Below are 22,364 nucleotides of genomic sequence, written 5' to 3' on the forward strand. Positions count from 1 at the left end.
ATTTCGCTCTGAAGAAATCACTCCACAGAGACTGACCAGCCAGGACCCTCCATAAACCTTTAAGCCTTAAGGCCAGGCCAAAATCCTCCAGAAGCTTAATTCCCAACCCCCCCCCCCCTCATTCAAGGGTTTGCTAACCTTCTGCCAACTCACCCAGTGCCTGCGTTTCCCCCACTCTGAGCTTCCCTACAAGAAATAAGCAAATATTCCATAAATCCGTCCAAGGAGTGCCTTTGGCAGATCTACAGTAGCAAGCAAATGGGTGGGGATCGACGAGAGCACATGTTTCCAGCAGATCAGCAACTTTCAGGGCAGAACTTTCAATAAAATTGATTGGAATAAAAGAATAAAAAAAAATTAAAAATAGAACAAGATATAGATGGATAAATAGGATTGCGCCTCTCATTCTCTCCTTTGGGTCTCTCAGCCATGGCCTCTCACTGTTACTGGGGTTGGCTATCTCAGCCTGGGCATCTCACCCTTCTCAGCCTCTCTTAGGACAATGCATTGCAAAACAGCAACATAACTTCATTCATTAAATCGTTGGGAGACCCCTTGGGTCTATTACAATATATAGGACTAAGTTACTAAAAATAAAACAAAGAATAACAAGCTGCCTAAGTAATTCTAACTTAGTTGTTGTTAGACAACTATTACAAGGACCAAGGTTTAAAATCTCGTTTCGTTTCGGTGTTTCAGTCTGACCATGGTATTTATCTATTAGTTTTGCTTGGCCATTTGTGGGAATAAAATGCCAAAATGGCCGACATTTTCGAAATTTCCGAAATGAGATGACCGAAATTACCAAGATTTCCGAAATTTCCAAAATGATATGACCGAAATTTTTGAAATATTGCTTTTTTCAATTCGATGTTCCATTTCGTTTCGACTCAACCGAAATACTCGAAATATTCGAAATTTCGACCAAAATGAAACGAGATTTTGAACTATGACAAACAATATTGACTTACTAAATTGAAACAAAGATGCTGAAACTAAAAAGGAAAGTAACTTAACTAAATAACTCACTAACTTGTTACCCAAGTCAACTAAAAATAGAAACAAAACTGAACTCCTAAATCCCCCACGCATAGACAAAATTGAATCTTCTAATAAAGCCTCCATGCAATATGGTCTTGGGCCCCACAGGACCTTCTAGTAACATTCCCACCAAGGCAATATGGCTGTGACACTGTTCACATTTACAATACCACGTGAATAGTGCCTCGGATACTGTTCACATGAACAGTAACTTTTTCTGACTTCTATTTTAGTCCTTCTCTTCTTCATGCTTCGATCTACGTCATATATCCTATGCTCCAGCTTGGATCAACCAGAAGAGACATAACCAGCAAAACAAGACTTGATAGATATATTAGTTGTAGAAGCTAGTGACCAGAAACCACATCTAGATGCACAGCAAATAACTGAACCACAAGAAAATTTTCTTCCAGTCGCAACACCAGATTGAACATAAACAGACCAACCACTATCATCAACAACAGAGAGAAATTCTTGGGAAGAAAAAATCCAAATAACGATACAAGAGGTAGAAAATATCCGCCGCACGCCAGAGAATTGCAACAACAACAACAGCAGCAACAGTAAAAGCCCAGAAAATAGCAACAGTAGAACATGAATAAATCATCATTGTGGGCAAGAAACCTGAAATCTTCAATTAGAAAAACTCCAGGCAAACAATAGGGAGAAATCTTCAACAAGAACTCTAGGCAGGCAAATAAGAAATCTGCAAGAAGAAGAAATACACAATAACAAATCTTCATAAACACAGAATAAGAAATCTTCATAAGAAAAAACCCACAATAACAAATACTTCAATCAGAAGACAGGCAATAATGTTCAATAATAATCTTCAATATCCCCCTCAGTGTAGCACTACACGTGGACAAATAACGGAGGGGAGTAAACAAAGAGAACCTGTTCAGTCCCAACATCGCCAACATAAATCTGTTCGATCATAATAGAATGTAACCAGCAGCACCAGTAGCAATAAGGCCTCTGAGTGAAAAGAGTTAAGAAATCTGAGCAAATAAAACAAACACCAATAAAATCCACTGCAACATTCATATCCAGAAAGACAATTGAGCAGCAACCGAAAGAAGACAAATCTTCTTGCTCAGAAATAGAATAACACGCACAAATCATCAAGAACCACCAATATCATAGAGCAACAATTCTCTCCAAACCATAGAAACAATAGGGTGTTGAGGGTGCCAAAAAGGTTAAACAGATATGTTGTTTGACATATATATAATATATACCCCCATCAGATCCTTAACATCAACCACACCTTTCTTTGCCTCATTCCAAAATCCTCTGGCGCCTCCTCCATGGCTGACTTCAGACCCATCTCCCTCTGCAACCTTCTCTACAAGTTCATTGCCAAAATTCTTGCCAACCGCCTTCAACTTGTCATCGACTCCCTTGTTAGTCCCAACCAGTCCGCCTTCATCTCTGGGAGAAGCATCTCGGACAACATCATCCTGTGTCAGGAAATTGTTCAAGGCTTTCATCGGAAATCCACTTCCCCTTCTGCCTTGTTGAAGATTGACATTCACAAGGCCTTCGACTCCATTCGATGGGGCTTCATCACCCAAGTCCTTCTTAAGATGTCCTTTCCCCCCTCCTTTGTCAGTTGGATCCACTTCTACATCTCCACCCCTCGTTTCTCCATTCTCCTAAATGGCAGCCCTGTGGGTTACTTCCACTCCTCTGCTGGCATCCGCCAAGGATGCCCCCTCTCCCCCTTCCTCTTTTGTCTCTCCCTTGAGGTCCTCTCTCGTAGTCTTCAGTCTAAAACAGATCTCCACCTCATCTCCCCCATCCATAAATGCAAACCCACCAATCTGACCCATCTTGCTTTCGCGGATGACCTAATGATCTTCTCCAAGGCCATTCCCTCCTCCATTGAGCACATTATGTCCTTCCTCCACTTTTTTCAGGATCTCTCCGGTCTTCGCATCAACCTTCTTAAATCCCAAATCTTCATTGCTGGGGTTTCTGACTCGACCAAAGCGGCTCTCCCCACCATCACTGGCTTCCCCATTGCCACCTTACCTATCTGTTACCTTGGCCTGCCCCTCATCCTAGCCAGACTAACTGCTCACCACTGTAACCCCATCCTTGACCTTCTCCGCAAGAGACTCCAGCTTTGGAAAGCCAAGCTTTTATCCTATGCAGGTCGCCTCGAGCTCATCAGATCAGTTCTCCAGTCTTGCTATATCTTTGGAGTGGTGTTTTTGGCCTCCCAAAGGCTACTATCAAGGCTGCCGAATCCATTGTGTGCTTTCCTTTGGAAAGGTGTGGACTCTGCCAGGTTCCTTCACCCTAAGAGCTGGTCCTCTATTTGTCTTTCCAGAGCTGAAGGAGGTCTGGGTCTCAGAAGGATCAAAGATGTCAATCTTGCTGGCTCCATTAAGCTGGTTTGGAAGCTTCTCTCCAACAAGTCTAGTATCTAGACTTCCTGGGTGTATGCGGGGCCTCTACGTAGAGAATCTATTTGGACTGTCAGCTCTAGCCCAAACTCCTCCTGGATTTGGCTCAAAATTCTTCAAGTGAGGCACATTGCCAAGGCAGCTATTTCTTGCAGGATTGACGATGGGGTGCAAACCTATCTTTGGCTTGAGAATTGGCATCCCTTAGGTGTCCTGGCCTCTTTAGTCAGCCGCCTTGTCATCTACGATTCCGGCTTGGACAGACTTACCTCAGTGGCTTCCATCATCACCAATGGCTCTTGGTCCCCTCCCACATCTCCCCCCCCCCTCGCTGACCTTTGGAGCTCCCTTCCCCCTATTCCTCCTGGACATCGAGGCAGAGGGGACACCATATTATGGCTTCCCTCCACCACAGGCACTTTCAGCTCCCGCTCTGCTTGGGATATGGTTAGACATAGAGGGACACCTTGTCCTTGGCAAAAAGTGGTTTGGTACAAAGGCCACATCCCTAGGCAGAGCTTCACTGCTTGGCGTGCTCCAGCAAATTGTCTCCCAACTTAGGCCTTTCTCATTCACCGCAACATGCAAGTCTCTCCAAGATGCTGTCTTTGCTGGAATGGGGACGAAGACATAGATCATCTTTTCTTCACTTGTCCCTTTGCAGCCTCCATTTGGAATCGGGTTCTCCGCCATTGCTGGCCTGCTCGTAGAAGACCTCTTCCGCTTTCTCGGGAATGGATTTGGATTCATATGACTTTTGGTGGTAACTCGATTTGTGACTCGGTTGGAAAGCTTGCCTTTTGTGCTACTATATCTCACATTTGGATGGAGCGTAACCTTAGAAGATGAACGTCCAACTCTCGCTCTCTTGACAAGATTTGGAAGGCCATCTTCTTTGACGTTTCATCTAAAGCTAACTCCCTTCCCCTGACTAGTGTGATAGATTCCCCAAGGAACAGACTTATTGTTGTCTCCTGGGGTCTTCCTTCTACTATTTTGCGCTCTACTTAGCCTCGGGCTTCTTGGCCTTCGGGCTTGTATATCCCTTCCCCCGTTTCTTTGCAATTAAATTATTATTCATCCAAAAAAAAAAAAACTGATAATAAGAATTTAAATATTGGAGACACCAACAAATAATCAAACCAGCAGGAACTTCAGAACTAAGAACCCATGGACGGTGAAAGGAATTTTTTTAACTTCCAAAGACTATTCAACCAACGAATTTCTTACATTTTTTAACCAAAAGATTTCGTTATCACAAGGCTTATGATCAGTAGAAATGGAGAAAATTCATATCTCCAGATCAAAACATCAGATCAACATGAAAAGCTGATCGAGTGTACCACTCATATAGAAGAACTCCAACGGCCAGATTCAGAGATACGGGCTAAGACTGGAAATAGAAACTTAAGATCCAAAAAACATAGAAAAGTCCAGATCTTCCAGAACATGTAATCATGATTAGAAGGCACTTTAACTCTGATTAGAGGACAAAACAGAACATGTAATCTTGATTAGAAGGCATATCAGATATCAGGTCTGATAGATAGATAGATAGACCAAGGAGAAGAAAAATAGGCAAACCCATATCTCGCAATCTGATGATCCAATCTGCTTCAGACTCAAATAGAGTGAAGGTCTTAATGGCAGGAAACAACTCCCAAAATTTAATAAAAAACTAATGGACAGACAAGTATAAACTACAGTATAACAGAATTAGCAACTTCATATCTTAATATAGGAGACAGCAGAACTTTCCATTAACCCATCTGATTAGGTTGAAAACTGAACCAAATATACCTCATAGAGCAGAGAATAACTTACAAAGGAAGATAGACATCCAAAGGTTTGATTCCCAGTTATGATGTTTCTTATTGTCAATAGAATACACCGCAAATAGTATGGGCAGAAATCCACCAAATCAACTTGAGGGAGATCAGATTATCAAGATAACAGCAGCCGCAGGTCCTTTAATCATCAACAGGCTTCAAAAAAACTTGTAAAGGAGAGATCTGATGATCACAGTATAAACCAACTTTCATCCTTCATGTTCGGATCTCATGATCATCCAAGAATAGCAACCAAGCAGAAATTTTGTTGCAGAGATGATCAAACTCCTTTGAGGGCTCTCAAAACAGATTTAACTAGGCAAGAAATCTAAGTTAAACCTACTCTGATACCATGTGACAAAATAAACAAGAGAAAGCAATAACAATTAAGGAGAGAAGGAAATCGATGGAAGAAGAAGACTATCGGATAAGAGAAAAAGAGTGTAAACTAATGTAGAGCTAGGAGTCTAGAACCCTAACTCACAATAGGATCATCAGCACTATCAAACAGTAGGCTCAACAGATGTTTCCAGCAACAAAACAATAGAAAATCATCCAAATACCAGGCTTGCAAATGGAGTCCTTGACACACAAGACACTTCAGTACCTGAAGCACACTTCTAAGATATTCTGTCTCAGGGGAACAGAACAGTATGACAGATTACACTATCGGAAGAACAGTGAATCAGTAAAACCCAGAAAAATAACTGATTCCAGATTTAGTAAGTAGGCACCTCGGATGGGGCTGAACTCTCAGTCGAGGGTAGGGATCTTAGTATGGGATCACTCTTCAAATTCTCAGCCCATTCTGATGTCTGGATTAAAAGTTACAAGAGGGTCTCAGAATTAGAAACGAGAAATCCAAAATAGCAACTTACAGTCCACCACCAAGTCCAGCCAAAGGATCAGGCTGTAATCAGCATCAAAGGAGGGCCCTAGGCTGGGTATTATGCTACAAAAATATGGACAACATCTTATGACTTGATCTGGAGTTGCAATGGATCGAAGTCTTCTGCAGGAAATCACGAACAACTAGGGAGCCACAAGGTTGGAATCGACTCTTCAAGGCCTGCTTCAGTTATAACACAACTGAACAATCTTCAATGGCCAACCAGTAGTATCAGCAGTGTAGAACTAGTGCATGATACCTATCAGAAACTTAGTTATTGCAAGAAAATGAAAATAGTAACAAGACAACTTGATGGAGAAAAGAAAAAAGGGAGGGATATGACCAAGGCCTCTCACCTATAGCCTTGGTCTGTCTCTCAAAAACCTAGGTATCACACCTACTCACTGTATCTCACAGCCATGGCATATATCAAACTCTCTTCATTCATTCAAATCGTGGCTGAGCATTAAAGGCTCTTACAAATATAAAGAGCAGTATCCTACTCCTAAAAGGTAAGAAAATATAACCTTCCAAATAAAAGATCCACATATGTAGTGAATCCTGTTTACATAAACAACTAAAAACAGAAATAGAAACTAATAGCTAAAGATCTTCTAGCAGCCTCCTACGGAAGACAAAAGGAGGGGTTCTTAATGGGCCCAAACCTGACCCATCAATTGGGCCTAGTACAAAAACTCAAACTGGTGGACTCAAGGGGCATCATGGCTGGCCCTTTGGGGCCTAAAGACTTGCTGTCTCATGTGGCTTAAGGGCTGGACTTTTGTTCTCTTCTTCCTCCATCAATCTACATCATAAACTCTCGCACAGCCACCAGTACCCACTTTTTTATAATCACTTAAGTACCTCTGAGATTACAAATGTACCCTTGATCTATGTATTTCTTCACATAAACCTCAAAACAGTAACATAAAAATACTGAAGTATCCCTATTGTTAGAAGTTATCGATTACGGGGTTCACAACACTGTTCACGTGAACAGTATTGTGAACAGTATGCAAGGCACTGATCATGTAAACAGTAACTTGTGAACAGTAAATTTACTATTTATGATGTATTTCCTTTTATACCCTTAATAGGGTTATGTCTTATTATATATTGAATGAAATGGGAGTCTCAACACAAGGTTGTGACTCCCAAGTTACAGCTCTCTCTCTTCTCTCTTCTCTTCTCTTCTCTTCTCTTCTCTTCTTCTTCTTTTCCTTTACTATTTACACCTATGATAGACAACATCTAATAAACATTGACCATAACTAATAAACACTAATAACCAGCAACTTTAACACAGTATTCTAAACAAAAAATATAGATTATACGGTTAAAATCATTTGATAAAATTCTACATTTTAGAGCTTTAGAATGTTCTTAGTTGCAACTCATTTAGTGCTAATTTATGATCCTTTGTACAGAAGACATGTCCCCAAAAAAGGGCCCCCCACAGGTCTCCACTCTCCAACTCCTGCATTCAAGTCACTCCAAGAACATTAATACAAGTCTGCAATTACGTAAAGCATAACTATAAGCAGGGCAGAGAAAACAACATAGTTATCAAGGAGACGAGGCGACCACGGCGTTGGAGAGGGTCTAAAATCAAGGCGGCAAGGCGACCAAGGAGCCAGGATGCCTTGGCGACGCCTTGATAACTATGGAAAACAATGCCAAGTCAAGATTGAGATGAGATTGAAAAATTATAACGTAGCGGAAAATGTAAATTTAGAAGCATCTAAATTCGCTTAGAAAGACAGGCATATTTTTTGGTGCATGATTTTGTGTGTGTGTGTGTGTGTGTGTGTGTGAGAGAGAGAGAGAGAGAGACAGAGAGAGACCACAAGATGAAAACTCACATATCGCAAAATCTAACTGGGCCAAACCCCTGAGAATTAAATACTATAGCAGGGCCTAGAGCCTGCATTTGTTACAGGGGTATGGATATCAATTTTTCCATCTACAAAAAACACTTTCGATTCTAATATTGACAAGAAAAAGAAATGGCTATGCTGTTGGAAACCTTGAACTTGAAATATTGAAAAAATTCACAACGTTCTCCTCCAGATTCTCTTCTGTTTCTGGATTAGTGAAATTTTCTACTAATTACACCAAGCGAAAGTGAAAGTGAAAATTTAAACCCAAAAAAAAAAAAATGAAAGCTAATGCAAATCCATGAATTTCAAATCTCACTAAATAAGAAATAGAAAGACTTACCATCTAACCACTCATTTTCCCCCTGAGGAGGCAACGGAGGCAATTCTTTCTCCAGAAGTTCAGTCGCAGACGGACGATCTGATGGACTTGGAGACATTAAGCGCCACAATAAGGATGCTTGCTCAGGAAATTCAGCTTCCCAAGTAGAAGGTAGTGCTCCATTTTGTTTCAGATCAGAAAGAACAATCTGTCTTTCCATCGCTGTCCCAAAAGGGTGCCACAGCTCAAAGAATACAACTCCTAAGCTGTACATGTCAACCTGTAAAGAAATAAACTTCAGTGTAACAAATCTATAGCCAATCAACAAAGAAAAGACAAAATCATAGATGTGTGAAAATAAATTAAAAACATCTGAGAGATAGAATAGAAAGAAATGCAGTAGTTATTAGCCACAAAATCCACAAAAAACCTTTTCATCAATTTTTGGCCACCCTTGCTCAATTTCAGGAGCAGTGTAGAAATAGGTGCCCACTCGACCAGTTCCATCCACTGAAACTCCAACTGTATCAGGTGGGAAAAGTGGATCATGGTCAACCTGCTCCAGCTTCAAGAATTTTGCTGCAAAAGGAACATTTGACAAAAAAAAATGAAATTAAATTCCCTCACAGGAGATAAAACAAGAGTAGGATCTGATCAACACGGAGGCAATTTGAATGAGGATTGGAAAAAAAAATTCTCACCGACCCAGATTAATGTGATGCCAACATCTATCAAAAAATTTAAAAAAATCAATTAAAAAATAAAAACTTCCTTATGTTTTGAAAGAAGAGAATACTCAATAAACAGGTTGATGACTTTCTTGGCAATACTATCAGAACATGTTAGTGAAGGGGCCCACAGCATATGAGATGCATAATGTTTACTTGCCCCACTGCAAGGCAGAGTTGGAGGAGTACATTTAGGGGCTGAAACCAATGTAGGAGCATTATGGAGTGACTGTGATGTGTGATGATTGGACATTTGGACTGGACCCACTAGACAGTCCAACATCTACTTAAAGGTATATTGTGATGGGAGGAATGTATTCAACAAGTCAGTTGATGCATCCAAGGAAAAGAAGGACACAAAGCAATTTACAAGCTGTTGAAGGAGGTGGCAAAGGATGTGGGGTTGGAGAATGGGGTACAGGTTGTCACTAACAATGGGAGTAATTTTAAGAAGGCAGGGTAAAAATTAATGAACAATCCCAGGTACCGAATCTTCTGGACTCCATGTGCAACCCACTACATCGATCTCATGTTGAAGGACATGGAGAATCTGAAGATTGTGAAAGAGGTCGTAGAGACGGCAAGACAAGTGACCACCTTCGCCTACAATCATGGATTTGCCCTTCACTTGTTGAGGAGCAAGTGTGGTGGTAACTTGGTGAGGCCAGAGCTAACAAGCTTCGCAACAAACTGGATGGCTCTGAAGAGCTTTGAGAAAAAGAAGCGCGGGCTTAGGTCAATGCTTCTTTCAAAGGATTGGTTTGATTGGAAGGGGTCTAGTTTTGGTGGAGGTCGGGCAGCCCAGGCCAGCATTGCCGGTGACAAGTTCTAGGATGACCTGCAGAAGGTCGTAAAGATTTTAGACATAGTCGTCACCATGTTGAGAATGGTGGACTCACAAAAGAAGCCCACCTTACCACACTTGTGGGCAGCTATTGACATAGTGAAGATGTAGTTAGAGATAATGTACAAAAGGGGTAACACAAGGTTCATTTCCACTATCAAGGATCGCTAGGAGAGGCAGCTCATGCATCCACTACATAAGGCTGGTGAATTTTTACTTTATTCACCTCAATTCAACTTATGAATTTGGCATTAGTTTATTATTGTGGTACTTTGCATTGTTTTCAGCATCTATCTGAATCCGAAGTACCAATACAAGCATAGACATGCGATGAGATAAGATTTGAAAGAAGCAGTTCACATAGTGGTGGAAAGGCTTGAGCCAAATCCAAATACTCAGTTGGTTATCGATCAAGAGGTAAGAGTAGGGAATTGTTTGGTAGTTAAGAACGTATACAATTATAAATTTCGTATTGACGCTAACACTAATACTAAACACTGAAATGGATATAGATGAAAGGATTCAGGGATGGCACGGGGAGTTTCGGTTGGACAATGGTTGTTGCAGCTTGAGATGACACTACTGCTAGTTTTTTTTTTTTGGTGATAGACACTACTGCTAGTTGGTCCAATCACCTTAGTCTTTTCATTCATATTTAAGTATGAATCATCATTTACCATCACCTACCAATACTCTATAATGCTCTTATGCAGCTGAATTGTGATTGCAATATGGAAGCAATTCACCCAACTTGACCAAGATAGCAATTTAAGTGCTTTCCCAAACACATTCTGCCACTGGGTGCGAACGCAACTGGAGTACATTCAATCTCATACACTCCAAGAGGCAGAATCGATTGGCTGCTAATCGGCTTGAGGACTTGGTCTATGTACACTATAATATGAGATTGTGAGAGGAGCACATACGCCTTGGCATGGAGAACAATACAAGCCCAATTGAGTTGGCCGAAATCTTCCAGGTGGAAGACGATGAGGATCCACTTTATGAGTGGGTCAGGGATCAAGATGAGCCTGTGTTAGATGAGGCTGAGAGTCAGCCCAATAGTGAGATTGCTTCACAGATGGGTGCTGACATGAAGGAGTTTATGGCAGCAGAGGGCAGAGTTTACTCACAAATCCAATGTCTATTTGAGGCCTACCCTGGGAGTGGTGGAGATGATGAGGAAGACGAGTGGCCTCGTTCCTCGGACGCCACTCATATACCTTCCTCAACTCAAGGCCATGATGGTGGTGATAACGATGACGGTGGTAGTGGTGGGGGGTACGATGATGGTGATAGATTAGCAACCTTACGCGAGAACCAGATGATTTGGGATCCGAAGCTAGTGCTAGAGCTAGAGCCACAATGATTCACAAGGAAGACTCAGTTCACTCATGCCATGCAGGATGAGGATCACGGTGCACGTACCGAGGGAGGCTATTCTCGAGGTCCACGCAGGCGGTTTAGACCTGATGAGGAGGCAACTAGGATGGGCATAGATATATCGAGCTTGTTTAGTACAATGGAAGCCATGAGTTTAGGGGAGTATAGAGGAATTGAGCATTGGAGCGCGCCATCCTTCGTAAAAGAGAGTCCCAGTCTAGCACATCATGGTGATAATGGCTCTGAGAGTGTTGGATCAGCATCACATGTTGGGTATGGACCGTATGGTAGATATGTTGGTGGACCATCCTTCAAGAGCACTAGTTTGTTTGGATATAGTGGTGTACATGGTGGACCTTCTGCTTCATTTGGATATAGAGGTGGCGATCTTCTGCTTCATTTGGATATAAAGGTGGGTCAGGTGTTAGGTCATCTTTTGTCAACAGCATCTTCAAGCATCCGGCTCAACCATGTGTGTCGGCTCCACCTTCTTTCAGTCTTAATGAGCCATTCCCTCGGTTCGGATATCTCGGACATGTTGATGATGGGGCTTATAGGTGGCCAATAATAGATTATCAAAACAATTGGGCCCAAAAATGTCATGGGATACATATGTGTCACATTCCAAGGAACGACTGCTGCTCGTGGTTAGACTCGCTAAGAAACTCCTTGTGGAATTGAGTGGTGAGTGTTGATCATGTATGTATGTTTTTCCATTCTAATGTATGTTTGGATTGTTTTAATGGCTTATTTTTATTTCTAGTAGTTTATCAATATGTTGACTTAGTGTTTATAATAAAGCTAGTGTACAAGATCATTCAGCATGCACTAACAAACTTGGGTTAAAACCAAAAGTATCATTTTGAGTATTCTTTTTGTGAAACTAATTAATGGATTGTGCTTATAATGTAAAAAATAGGCAGCACAGAAAAAACCAAGTCAAAAAACAACTTTCTGGATCTCGAAACCAAAGTTTCGAGTTGGCCCGGAAAAGGTACCAAGTTTCGACCGAGATGTGGTCGAAACCTACCATATCTCGGTTTTGGGGCTGACCAAAATCGGCCTCGAAACCGAGATTCCGGACCTTGGTAGAGGCTAGGAATATGAAATGAGTTAGTTCAATATCTTTATTTTTTATTTTTTTTTGTTTAGTTTTTTTTTTCTTTTTGGGATGCATAAGAAGTCATTACCAAAGAACATAGTTGTTGGAAGAATCGTAGGTTAGAAAAGAGAGAATGAGAGAAAATACTAACCTATATTCATTGATAGGTAAGCCCCTCTATTTATAATAGAGGGGAAAATACAAAGGGACTGAAATAGGCGATGTGAGACTAAAACCCACATAACCGACTGTAGACATAATTACCCTTAACTAACTGTCTCTATAAGAGCAGTGACTTAAACCTAAAAACATAGGAATTAAACTACCCCAAAAGGAGCAGAATACCCCCACGGTATTCTGGATTACATATTCCAACACTGCCCCTCAAGCTGGATTATACGAATAAGTAAAGAAAGAAGATCCAGCTTGAACTAATAAGAAAAAAACTCCATAATAATGCTAACACTCCCCCTCAAGTCGGCGCATACAAGGCACTAATGCCCAACTTGAACAAAAAAGGAAAAAACTAAGTTGTAGCAGAATCCAGCTTCAAGACGAATGCAGCTCCCAAATAAACCTTCAAGAACTTGAAAAAAATAGGTCTTCAAAACCTGGGCAGACTTGATCAGCAAACTTTCACCAATCTTTAACAGCTGTCCAGTGATGAATCTCTGACTGATAATCTTGAAGATAAGCAACTAAGGCAGCAAGCAGCGGAAACAAACAAATCAGGCAGCAGAAATGATCAACCCAACTGTAGAACCTCATATAGGCAGGCAATAATCAAACAACTTCAATACACTTCATCTCCCCCTTACGGAAATAATGAAGGATACCCAATAGCAATGATGGAGAAGACTGATCTTTTATATTTTATACCAAAATTCCTGCAAGTTCTGCTTTCTGCAATGGCTGCAGGTGTAGTATACATAATCCCCCCTCACGTGTAGTAATACACGTGGACAGATAACGGAGATGATGTAAGAAACAATGCAAAAGTATAATATTTCAGAATTTTCCAAAAGGTGCTAAGGGTATTGGAAAAGGAAGAAATGGCTATGTAGAGAATACCATAATTTCCAAAGTGGTTATGGGTATATGCCAAAGGTATTGTGTGGGAGGTGGTGAAGTGAAAAAAAAGTTGTGGGATAAAGAACCATGGACAAAAAACAATGCAACACAGTAATCATCAACCTTCTTTAATCGATCAAACTAATACCAAAAACACCAATGTCCAATGATCAGATCTGAATAATAGAAAACAAGTCTGATTTTTAGAAGGAGAAGGCACCATTCTTCTAAATTTGATCGAGCTTCACACAAGGAAGAACCAGTGTGCAAAATTCCAAACTATAAACTCCCATACACTAAATAGAACTAATGAAGATATCCGGGCAGAATTGATGTAATAAGCTTCAACAAAAAACTTGGATCAGATCTGAATCAGTGACCAATGCTAGCATCAAGCTCCAAAGTAAGTTGGATATGAACCAGCAGAAAAAACTTCACACAACTAAATAGGTTCGTAGTTGCAACCAATAACCATGGAACACACTGTTGTAATCCCAAATAAGCTGATCTCCAGGGTAGTAGATACGAGCATGGTTTAAAGTATCGACCAATACGATAAGGACCGATACGTATCGGTATCGGTCGATACCGATACGATACATACCCATACATCTTTTTTTTTAAAATGAACTGTCTCGAATTGTATCGAAATGTATCGACCGATACAGGCCGATACGATACGATACAACCGATACGTATCGATACCATCGATACGTCCAGTAAAGGGTTCAGTGGGTGGTTTAATACATATCGATATGTATCGACCCGTATCGGCCGATACGGCTCAATACATATTGATACATCACCGATACGTACCGATCGGCACCGATACATATCGACACGTACCGATACCATCGATACATTCCCTAAAAAAGCCATTTTCACTCACAAACTTGATACAATTCATAATCTAACGAAAAAATGAAGGAAAACTCTCAACCAAGAGTCTAAAATCTTGCATTTAATCTTGGTTTTTCACACTTTTAAACTAAAAAACGAATCAAGGAGTGCTACAACATCATCCTTTACATCATCCAATACTCTTCATGGCTATATACGATTACAACATGTGAGAAACTTCATCTTTTACAACAATTTCGATTTAATGCACTTGTTTCGTTATACTTGATTCACCATTTTAGTTTTATGCATGATAGTTATTATATATTGCTTATTTATATTGTTTTTTGTTCCAAAAATATATTTTCATGTGTATCTTGACCATTTCTATGCGTATTTGTATTATTCGATACGTATCTCTGAAACGATACGATACATCTCTTAAAATCACCCGACCAATACGATACCCGATACCGATACTTTAAACCTTGGATACGAGTCTTCAACAATGAAAGAAATTCGATCTCCAATAATAGGATACTCAGTCTCAATAATAGGGCAGCAGTAGTCCTCATAAAGGTAGCAGTAACATGTCAACCAATCATGCTTACAGAAGCCAATCAATAGAACCAGCAAGGTATGTACTAAAGCTCAATAGAACCAGCAAGTATAAGATAAATAACTCAACAGATCCCTAGGTAGTTGAAGCAACCAGCCACATAGGAACAAGTAAAAGAATAGGTTGATAAATGATGAAATCGAGCCATAAGTGTGAACCTGAATTTGTTCAAAATAATTCGATGAATGATGCTGACACTTGGGCTGAATCTCCTCCGATATGTATAAGACTCTCCTCAAAAAATTAGCTTGATAGAACAGCCCAAACCCTAAAATCGATTATTGTCAAGGTTTTAGAAAACCCTGAAATTGAAATCGATTTAGGGAAAGGGGACTTCAATTGCTGATGTAGACTTGCAATAGATGCTGATCAAGACCGCTAGAATGGAACCTCCAAGGTGAACAATCAATCTCTAGTAAGAGTGAGACATGATCTTCAAAGGAGAGAGCTTCCAAAAAAATCGAAGAAGAATAGGGAAGCAACCATTACAGTAAAATAGACCTTCTTCAACCCGTGTATGGATGTAGGAGAGTTCTCTTTTAATGTTAGAACCACCTCCAAAGCACTTCAACAGCAGCAAACATCCCTATCCCAAGTCGATTTTTATCAGGGTTTTGGAAAACCCTAAAAAGCTGAGATCGATTGGGGTAGGTGTCTTCAAAAAAGTAGGATAAGTGCAGTATTGAGGTTGATTGGTCCTTGAAGTGGAAGTAATCAGCCCTCCAAAAATCAGCAAAAGCTGAAACCTGTAACCTTCAATTCGATTGGAGTCTGGGTTTTGTCAGGGTTTCGTGACAGGTAACCAAATTAGAAGGTTAAGGATGCTTTGCTTTAGAAACTAATCCAGCCATCAGAAAGGGTCCAAATTCAGGACGACTAGGGCATATAGTAGTAGGGAATCACCCCCAAAAAATCAGCTGCATCTGAAAAGGAAAACCCCAAAATCGATTGGTTGACAAGTTGGGATCGATTTGGGTATGGAGGCTGGATAGGTTAATGAAAGATGGAGAAAAAGAAAGAATGGAAGAAGGACAATGGAATAGGGTAGAAAGGGACTGGAAAAGGGTGCATAGGAGTCTCCAACAAGGGAGGATCAGCCATCTTTAGTGATAGAAATCAGATCTCCAAAAAATTATGGAAAGCCCCAAATCGTAAAGATGGTTCCAGCAGAATTTTAATGAAAAAAAAAATCGATAGAATGGAGGAAGGTAGCAACTAAATCATTGATTAAGGTTTTTACCTCATTAGTGTTGCCCCCTTACAAGGATAAGAAGAAGAAAACCAAAGGAAGGAGAAGCCGAGAAAGAGAGAAGAAGGGAGAAGTCGATTGATTGAAGGTGGTCTTGTTCTTTCTTTCTAACTCGATCAGACCAGCTCTGATACCATGTTGGAAGAATCGTAGGTCAGAAAAGAGAGAATGAGAGAAATACTAACCTATATTTATTGATAGGTAAGCCCTGGGAAAATACAAAGGGACTGAAATAGGCGATGTGGGACTAAAACCCACATAGCCGACTGTAGACATAATTACCCCTAACTAACTGTCTCTATAAGAGCAGTGACTTAAACCTAATAACATAGGAATTAAACTACCCAAAAAGGACCAGAATACCCCCACGGTATTCTGTATTACATATTCCAACACTCCCCCTCAAGCTGGATTATACAAATAAGTACAGAAAGAAGATCCAACTTGAACTAATAAGAAAAAAACTCCATAATAATGCTAAAACGTCCACGTGTACTAGATGTCCAGGTGCCTTGGTCACCAAGTTGGTGCCGCCTTGATTTCTTACCCTCTCCAACTCCTTGGGTCACCTAGATGCCGTGACAACTATACTAAAGAAGAGAAAAAGAAAATACAACAAGAAACAAAACCCAGCCTTTACAAAGAGTGGGGAGAAGAGACATGGGCTAGTAAGATAGAAGGGGGGAAAACCTCAAGAGTTTACAATAAGCCTATTTCTGGGAGAATCAATATAACGATCAGGAGAACCCGAAATCTTGGACTTGACTTCAAAGAGGATAGAGTTTCAGATTTGATGGTACGATCTAGCTTTTAAGGTCCACCTTCTATGGTTGCACTCAAGCCAAATGTGGGAGATGGCTGCACCAAAAGCTAATTTACCCGCCATGTCACAGCAAGATTTTCCAAATAAGGACATGTCAACCCAGATCCATCCTTTGTCGAAGAGCAAAATTCTCCTTCTCCCAGGCCAGCACTTGTCTAGCAAACCAAGCCAAATTGCCAAAGAAAAGGTGATCCACATCTTCAGGAGCATTCCAACAAAGGCAACATTGGGGAGAGACTGGACTATGACGGCTAATAAGGAAGCACTGGATGGGGAGGCAGTGGGAGAAGACACTCCAAACTATGAAACTATGACGAGGGATGTAGCTCGTAAACCAGACCAAATGATGCCAAAGTTCGGTGCTACCACGGGGCCTAATGATCATAGTTGTCAAGACGGCAAGGTAACCCAAGGCAGTGGAGGGGTGTCTAAGCGCTTAGGCGACCAAGGCACCCCCAAGTGTTATTTCCTCCCTTCTCTAACATTATTTAGTATGTTACAATACTTTAGTATGCTACAATATATACCTTATATCATCAAAAATCAACATTAAGCCTCCTCAAGTCATCAAAAATCAACATTATGCCTCCTCAAGTCATCAAAAATCAACATTATGCCTCCTCAAGTCATCAAAAATCAACATTAAGCCACCTCAAGTAATCAAAAATGAACATTAAGCCACATCAAGTCATCAAAAATCAACATTAAGTCACGTCAAGTCATCAAAAATAAACATTAAGTCATATCAAGTCATCAAAAATCAACATTATGTCATATCAAGTCATCAAAAATCAACATAGAACTAGAAGAAATAAGAACTGGAAAAGCAAGCTATTGGAAGTTTGAAACATAAAACATACATTTGGTTTATACTAGTCTCACATTTGGTTTATTTTGTTCTTAGAAAATATGATTTTATCTATAAGTAATTATATTACTCTCGATTTAGAGAAATGTTCTTGTTCTTTAAAAAGTTTGACTAGTCAAATGATTTTATTTTTGCATAAGACTTTTAGTATTAGGTAGAGCACAAAACCAGCTTTCCAACAAATCCAAATTGCACAACTCTGATTTATATTGAAGAAATTACGTTCCGGTCAAACCTTATGCTTGTCCAGAGAAGTTCATAGATACCTTGTGCCATTGCTCTAAATTATGCTTCAGCACTGGATCGAGCAACCACTGCTTGTTTCTTGCTTCTCCACGTAGTTAAATTACCTCCAATAAAGGCACAATATCCAAACGTTGACTTTCTATCATCAGGGCCGTCTGCCCAATCTGCATCAGTATAGGCCTCTATCTGAAGATGACTAACTATGAGGAGAATACAAGATTCCTTTTCCAAGAGATGACTTTAGGTACCTTAGAATTCTGTATGCTGCCTCTAAGTGAGAGGAGCGAAGTCATGCATAAACTGACTCAAGACACTCACGGCAAATGCTATGTCTAGTCGGGTATGGGAGAGATATATCAATCGACTGACTAATTTCTGATAGCTATCCCTATCCACAGGGTCACCTTCCTTACTCTTCAAGTGTGTGTGTTGGGCTCTAGAGGGATATCAGTTGGTTTACAACCAAGCATCCATGTATCACTCAATAGGTCAAGAATATATTTTCTCTGGGAAAGAGATATACCCTTGGCTGAATAGGCAACCTCAATTCCCAAGAAATATCGTAATCTTCCCAAATCTTTGACTTTAAATTCTGTACCCAGATAATTCTTCAACTTCTGAATTTCTTGTGCATCACTACCAGTGATCACTATGTCATCCACATAGACAATCAAAATTGGTGATATGCTGCCCCACCGTTTTAACAAACAATGTATGATCAGCATTGCTTTGCTTATAGCCATTAGCAACCATGGCTTTATGGAAGCGACCAAACCAAGCCCTTGGTGATTGCTTTAGGCCATATAAGGCCTTCTTCAACTTGCATACCTTTCCCTGAGTCTCTGGAGTAGCAAAACCAGGAGGTATCTCCATATAAACATCTTCTTTCAATTCTTCATGCAAGAAGGCATTCTTGAATCAAGCTGTTAGAGATCCTAGCCTTGATTTACACCATAATAAATAATGACTCCTATCGTATTCATCTTTGCCACATGAGCAAAGGTCTCTTGACAGTCGATTTCATGGGTTTGGGTGAACCCTTTCGCGACCAATCTTGCCTTGTATCTCTCTACTAACCCATCTGATTTGTGCTTCACAACAAAGACCCAATTGCAGCCTACGGGTTTCTTCCCTGGTGGAACAGTCACCAAATCCCAGGTTTTATTTTTTTCTAGGGCATACATTTCTTCATTCATCGCTTTTCTTTCCACTTCTGTTCGGCTATTCCTTCCTTTCAATTGTTAGGGATAGTAACAGAGGACGACGAAAAAATAAAGGCATGGAATGAAGGAGTTAGAGAGTTATAAAACACAAAATTGAAAATTGGGTGGTGAACATGTGAAAACCATAGTAAATTTAAACTTTGGAACTTGTGCGATTTCAGGTTCCAATTTTGTGTCCATGGTTGCCTCGATGCTATGGGCTGCAACTGTCGAGGATGTAGATCAGTCACTCGACACACCTATGAAAGATTCCAGGGAATCTTCCCAACTTGCTCTTTTGGAGTGAGAGGACCCTGATGGAACCCCACACCAAAGTTATCCGTGTCGGATCTACTGGCTGGACAGCATGCAGAACCTCTCCATCAATTAAACCTATTGTAAGTACGATTTGCTTTTATTTTATAATGTATTGTATTGACCAATTAGGGTTTATAGGGGCAATTTAATAAATTACCTCTGTGGGACCCATATCCCTAGTGGAGAATCCTATTTCCAGTAGTTACCCGTACTTGGATTACCCCTGATGTCATATGACATCATTTTACAGTTAAAAGAACTAGTTAAGTAAAAATTTCTAATTAGAATCACTTTTAGGAATTTAATTAGAAAATCAAATTTTGCTTACTAAGGCAAACAAGCCTTAGTTAACTAACTATATAAAGAAAAACATATCTACTATTCACTATTCCTAAAACTAAAGGGAGCAAAACCGATCCAGCCTAAGAGAGCCTTAGAGAAGCTTATAGAAAGAAGGAGAAAAGAGAAGAAGAAGAAGAAGGGAGAAGTGAATCTTACCTTGGGGCTTTGATTCTCTACTTGGAATTGGAGCTTGGGAGTGCAATTGGAGTTCTTCCTGCACAAACTGAGACTGCATTCACACTGTTGCTGCTGCTGTACTCAGGTAAGCAAGGATTCATGGCTGTTCCCATCTCTTTCTTCTCTAATCCTAAGTCTTAACCATGCCTAAACCAAATTCTGCCATTAAAGCTTATAAACCAAGTTTAAAAAATAAAAATTCTGCTTATAATAGACTGTTTTAGGTCAATTATGGTTCAGATATACTTGAAACCTCATGGCTGTTCCCCTATTGAACCCAATTTCTGGTTCTATTGACTAAATTATAGACCCTAAAACAGTTAATTTGAGTTTATTTGTTAAAACCCCCAAATTGAGATTAGTTTTTTAAATTAAACTATTAAATTGGATTGACCCACCTTAGAATAGGGTTAGAACATCAAATTGGACCTATGCATGTAAGGATCCAAGGTCTATCAACAAAACCCCCAAATCTGCCCCTTCAATCGGATTCAGTTGCAAGTTTGCAACCGGTTGACCGATTGGTCTGGCCCCTGAATCCGGTTCAACCTTTTTGGACCAAAATGCCCCCCTAGTACTTTGGTTTGACCCTGGCTTATTTCCTGACCCTAATAAATGATATTTTCTATTATTTTAGGACTGTTTTTGCCTGTTCTTAACTGTTCTGGTCTGGGTTGCTGGAGTTATACTACCCTAGGCTAGTCAATCACATCAAGTATGGGAAGTTGACTTAATTTATGTGTGTTTATTGCTTTAATTACTTCTTGTTCAGTATGCCATGTCATGCATGATGATTACTACTCAGATCATGTAGTTTATTAGCTTTATATTCTTTGCACTAGACTGCATGTGAATTAGGATGCATTGGCATGCTGCATTGCCTTGATATTTACTTGAAATTGTATAAATGATATTAATGATGCACTGAATACTTTACAATTGATCTGTACATACATGTGCCATCATGATAGACTGCATTGGGTTAGGATATTTCATTACCCAGTACTACGTCCCTTACCAACAGGGGAAGAGGTGTTGGATAACCCGTGGTAGGTCCGAAGGGTAAATTCCGGAATGCCATCACTGTCCCATGTTAGCGTGTGTACTCCGTTGTGGGAACAAACAGTAGGGTTAGTCACTGCGGGTCCGTTAGCGTCAGATGTATGATGCCTGAGCTGCCAAGTCTCCACCGTAGTAGAATGCTTTCGCTCAGGTGACCGACGTCTGGTTATGTGTTTCCGGGACCGAGGCTAGTATTCTATTACAGTAGTACTTATACCTCATATGACTTAGTATCCATGTTAGGAGCATGTTTGCTTAGGACATTCATTATGGATTGTTGTGTTATGTTTGCATGCATTTCCTTACTGGGCTCAGTGGAGCTCACCCCTATGGTTAACCTTATTTTTCAGATGATACTGCTGTTTCTGGTGCTTCTGTGGGAGTCTCTTCTACACAAGACTCTCCTTCAGCTTATGGAGTTGACACTCCTCTGGTGGTGGAGCACGATGCTCCGTGCTCGTGCGACGATTGCGCATTCTCCTGAGTGACTGCTAGATCAGGCTTCTTCCTCCCTTTCTGTTATACACTTTTGTATAGTTTATTGTAGATAAATCTTTTGTTCTAGTTTTCTGCGGTATGGAGCAAACACTGTAACTCAGTTCTTTCATATATATATATATCACAGTTGTTATCACTAGTTCTTCCATTATTACTGCTTTAATTATATATTTAATTGCTTCCATTGCATTTAAATTCTGTATTTGTGAATGTGATTGCGAATAGAGTACTGTACTTGCGATCCTGGTGGGTTGGTTGGATGTGAGAGACATCCAGTCACACTTGGCCCTTATAAACCGGGCCGGGGTATGACAGTACAACTCCACCTTTGATTTTCGAAAAGCAATGGGTGAATCAAGACTAGGATCAAGAATAAGCTTACCAGAGAGAAGACTAGGGGTAGGACTTGGAGCCGGTACTGATTGTGTGGGAGCAGCGGTGATAGTCTCTTTAAGCCAAGTTCCACGAGGAGGGAAATTTAGTCAACGAGAGAAGGTCTTCAATTCTTTCAATTCTCCAGACTTCCCCTGGACTATAGGTTGCACACGTTGTTGCTCACTTTGTCCTTGCTCTTGTTCCTGACTGGTAATCCCACCTCTAATTCAACAAATACATCCTCT

The 22,364-nt window shown here is 40.4% G+C and overlaps 1 protein-coding gene across 1 annotated transcript in view; it reads right to left on the minus strand.

Moving 5' to 3' along the window:
• The window catches only part of LOC122668836 (eIF-2-alpha kinase GCN2), a 152,556-nt gene that overhangs the window by 81,450 nt on the left and 48,742 nt on the right, over positions 1–22,364 (minus strand). Inside the window, 2 exon segments of the mRNA XM_043865382.1 lie at positions 8,394–8,652; positions 8,803–8,951. Coding sequence (XP_043721317.1) covers positions 8,394–8,652; positions 8,803–8,951 — 408 coding nt within the window.

Source organism: Telopea speciosissima, chromosome 7 (genome assembly GCF_018873765.1).
Source record: "Telopea speciosissima isolate NSW1024214 ecotype Mountain lineage chromosome 7, Tspe_v1, whole genome shotgun sequence".
In the NCBI taxonomy this organism is placed as follows: Eukaryota; Viridiplantae; Streptophyta; class Magnoliopsida; order Proteales; family Proteaceae; genus Telopea; species Telopea speciosissima.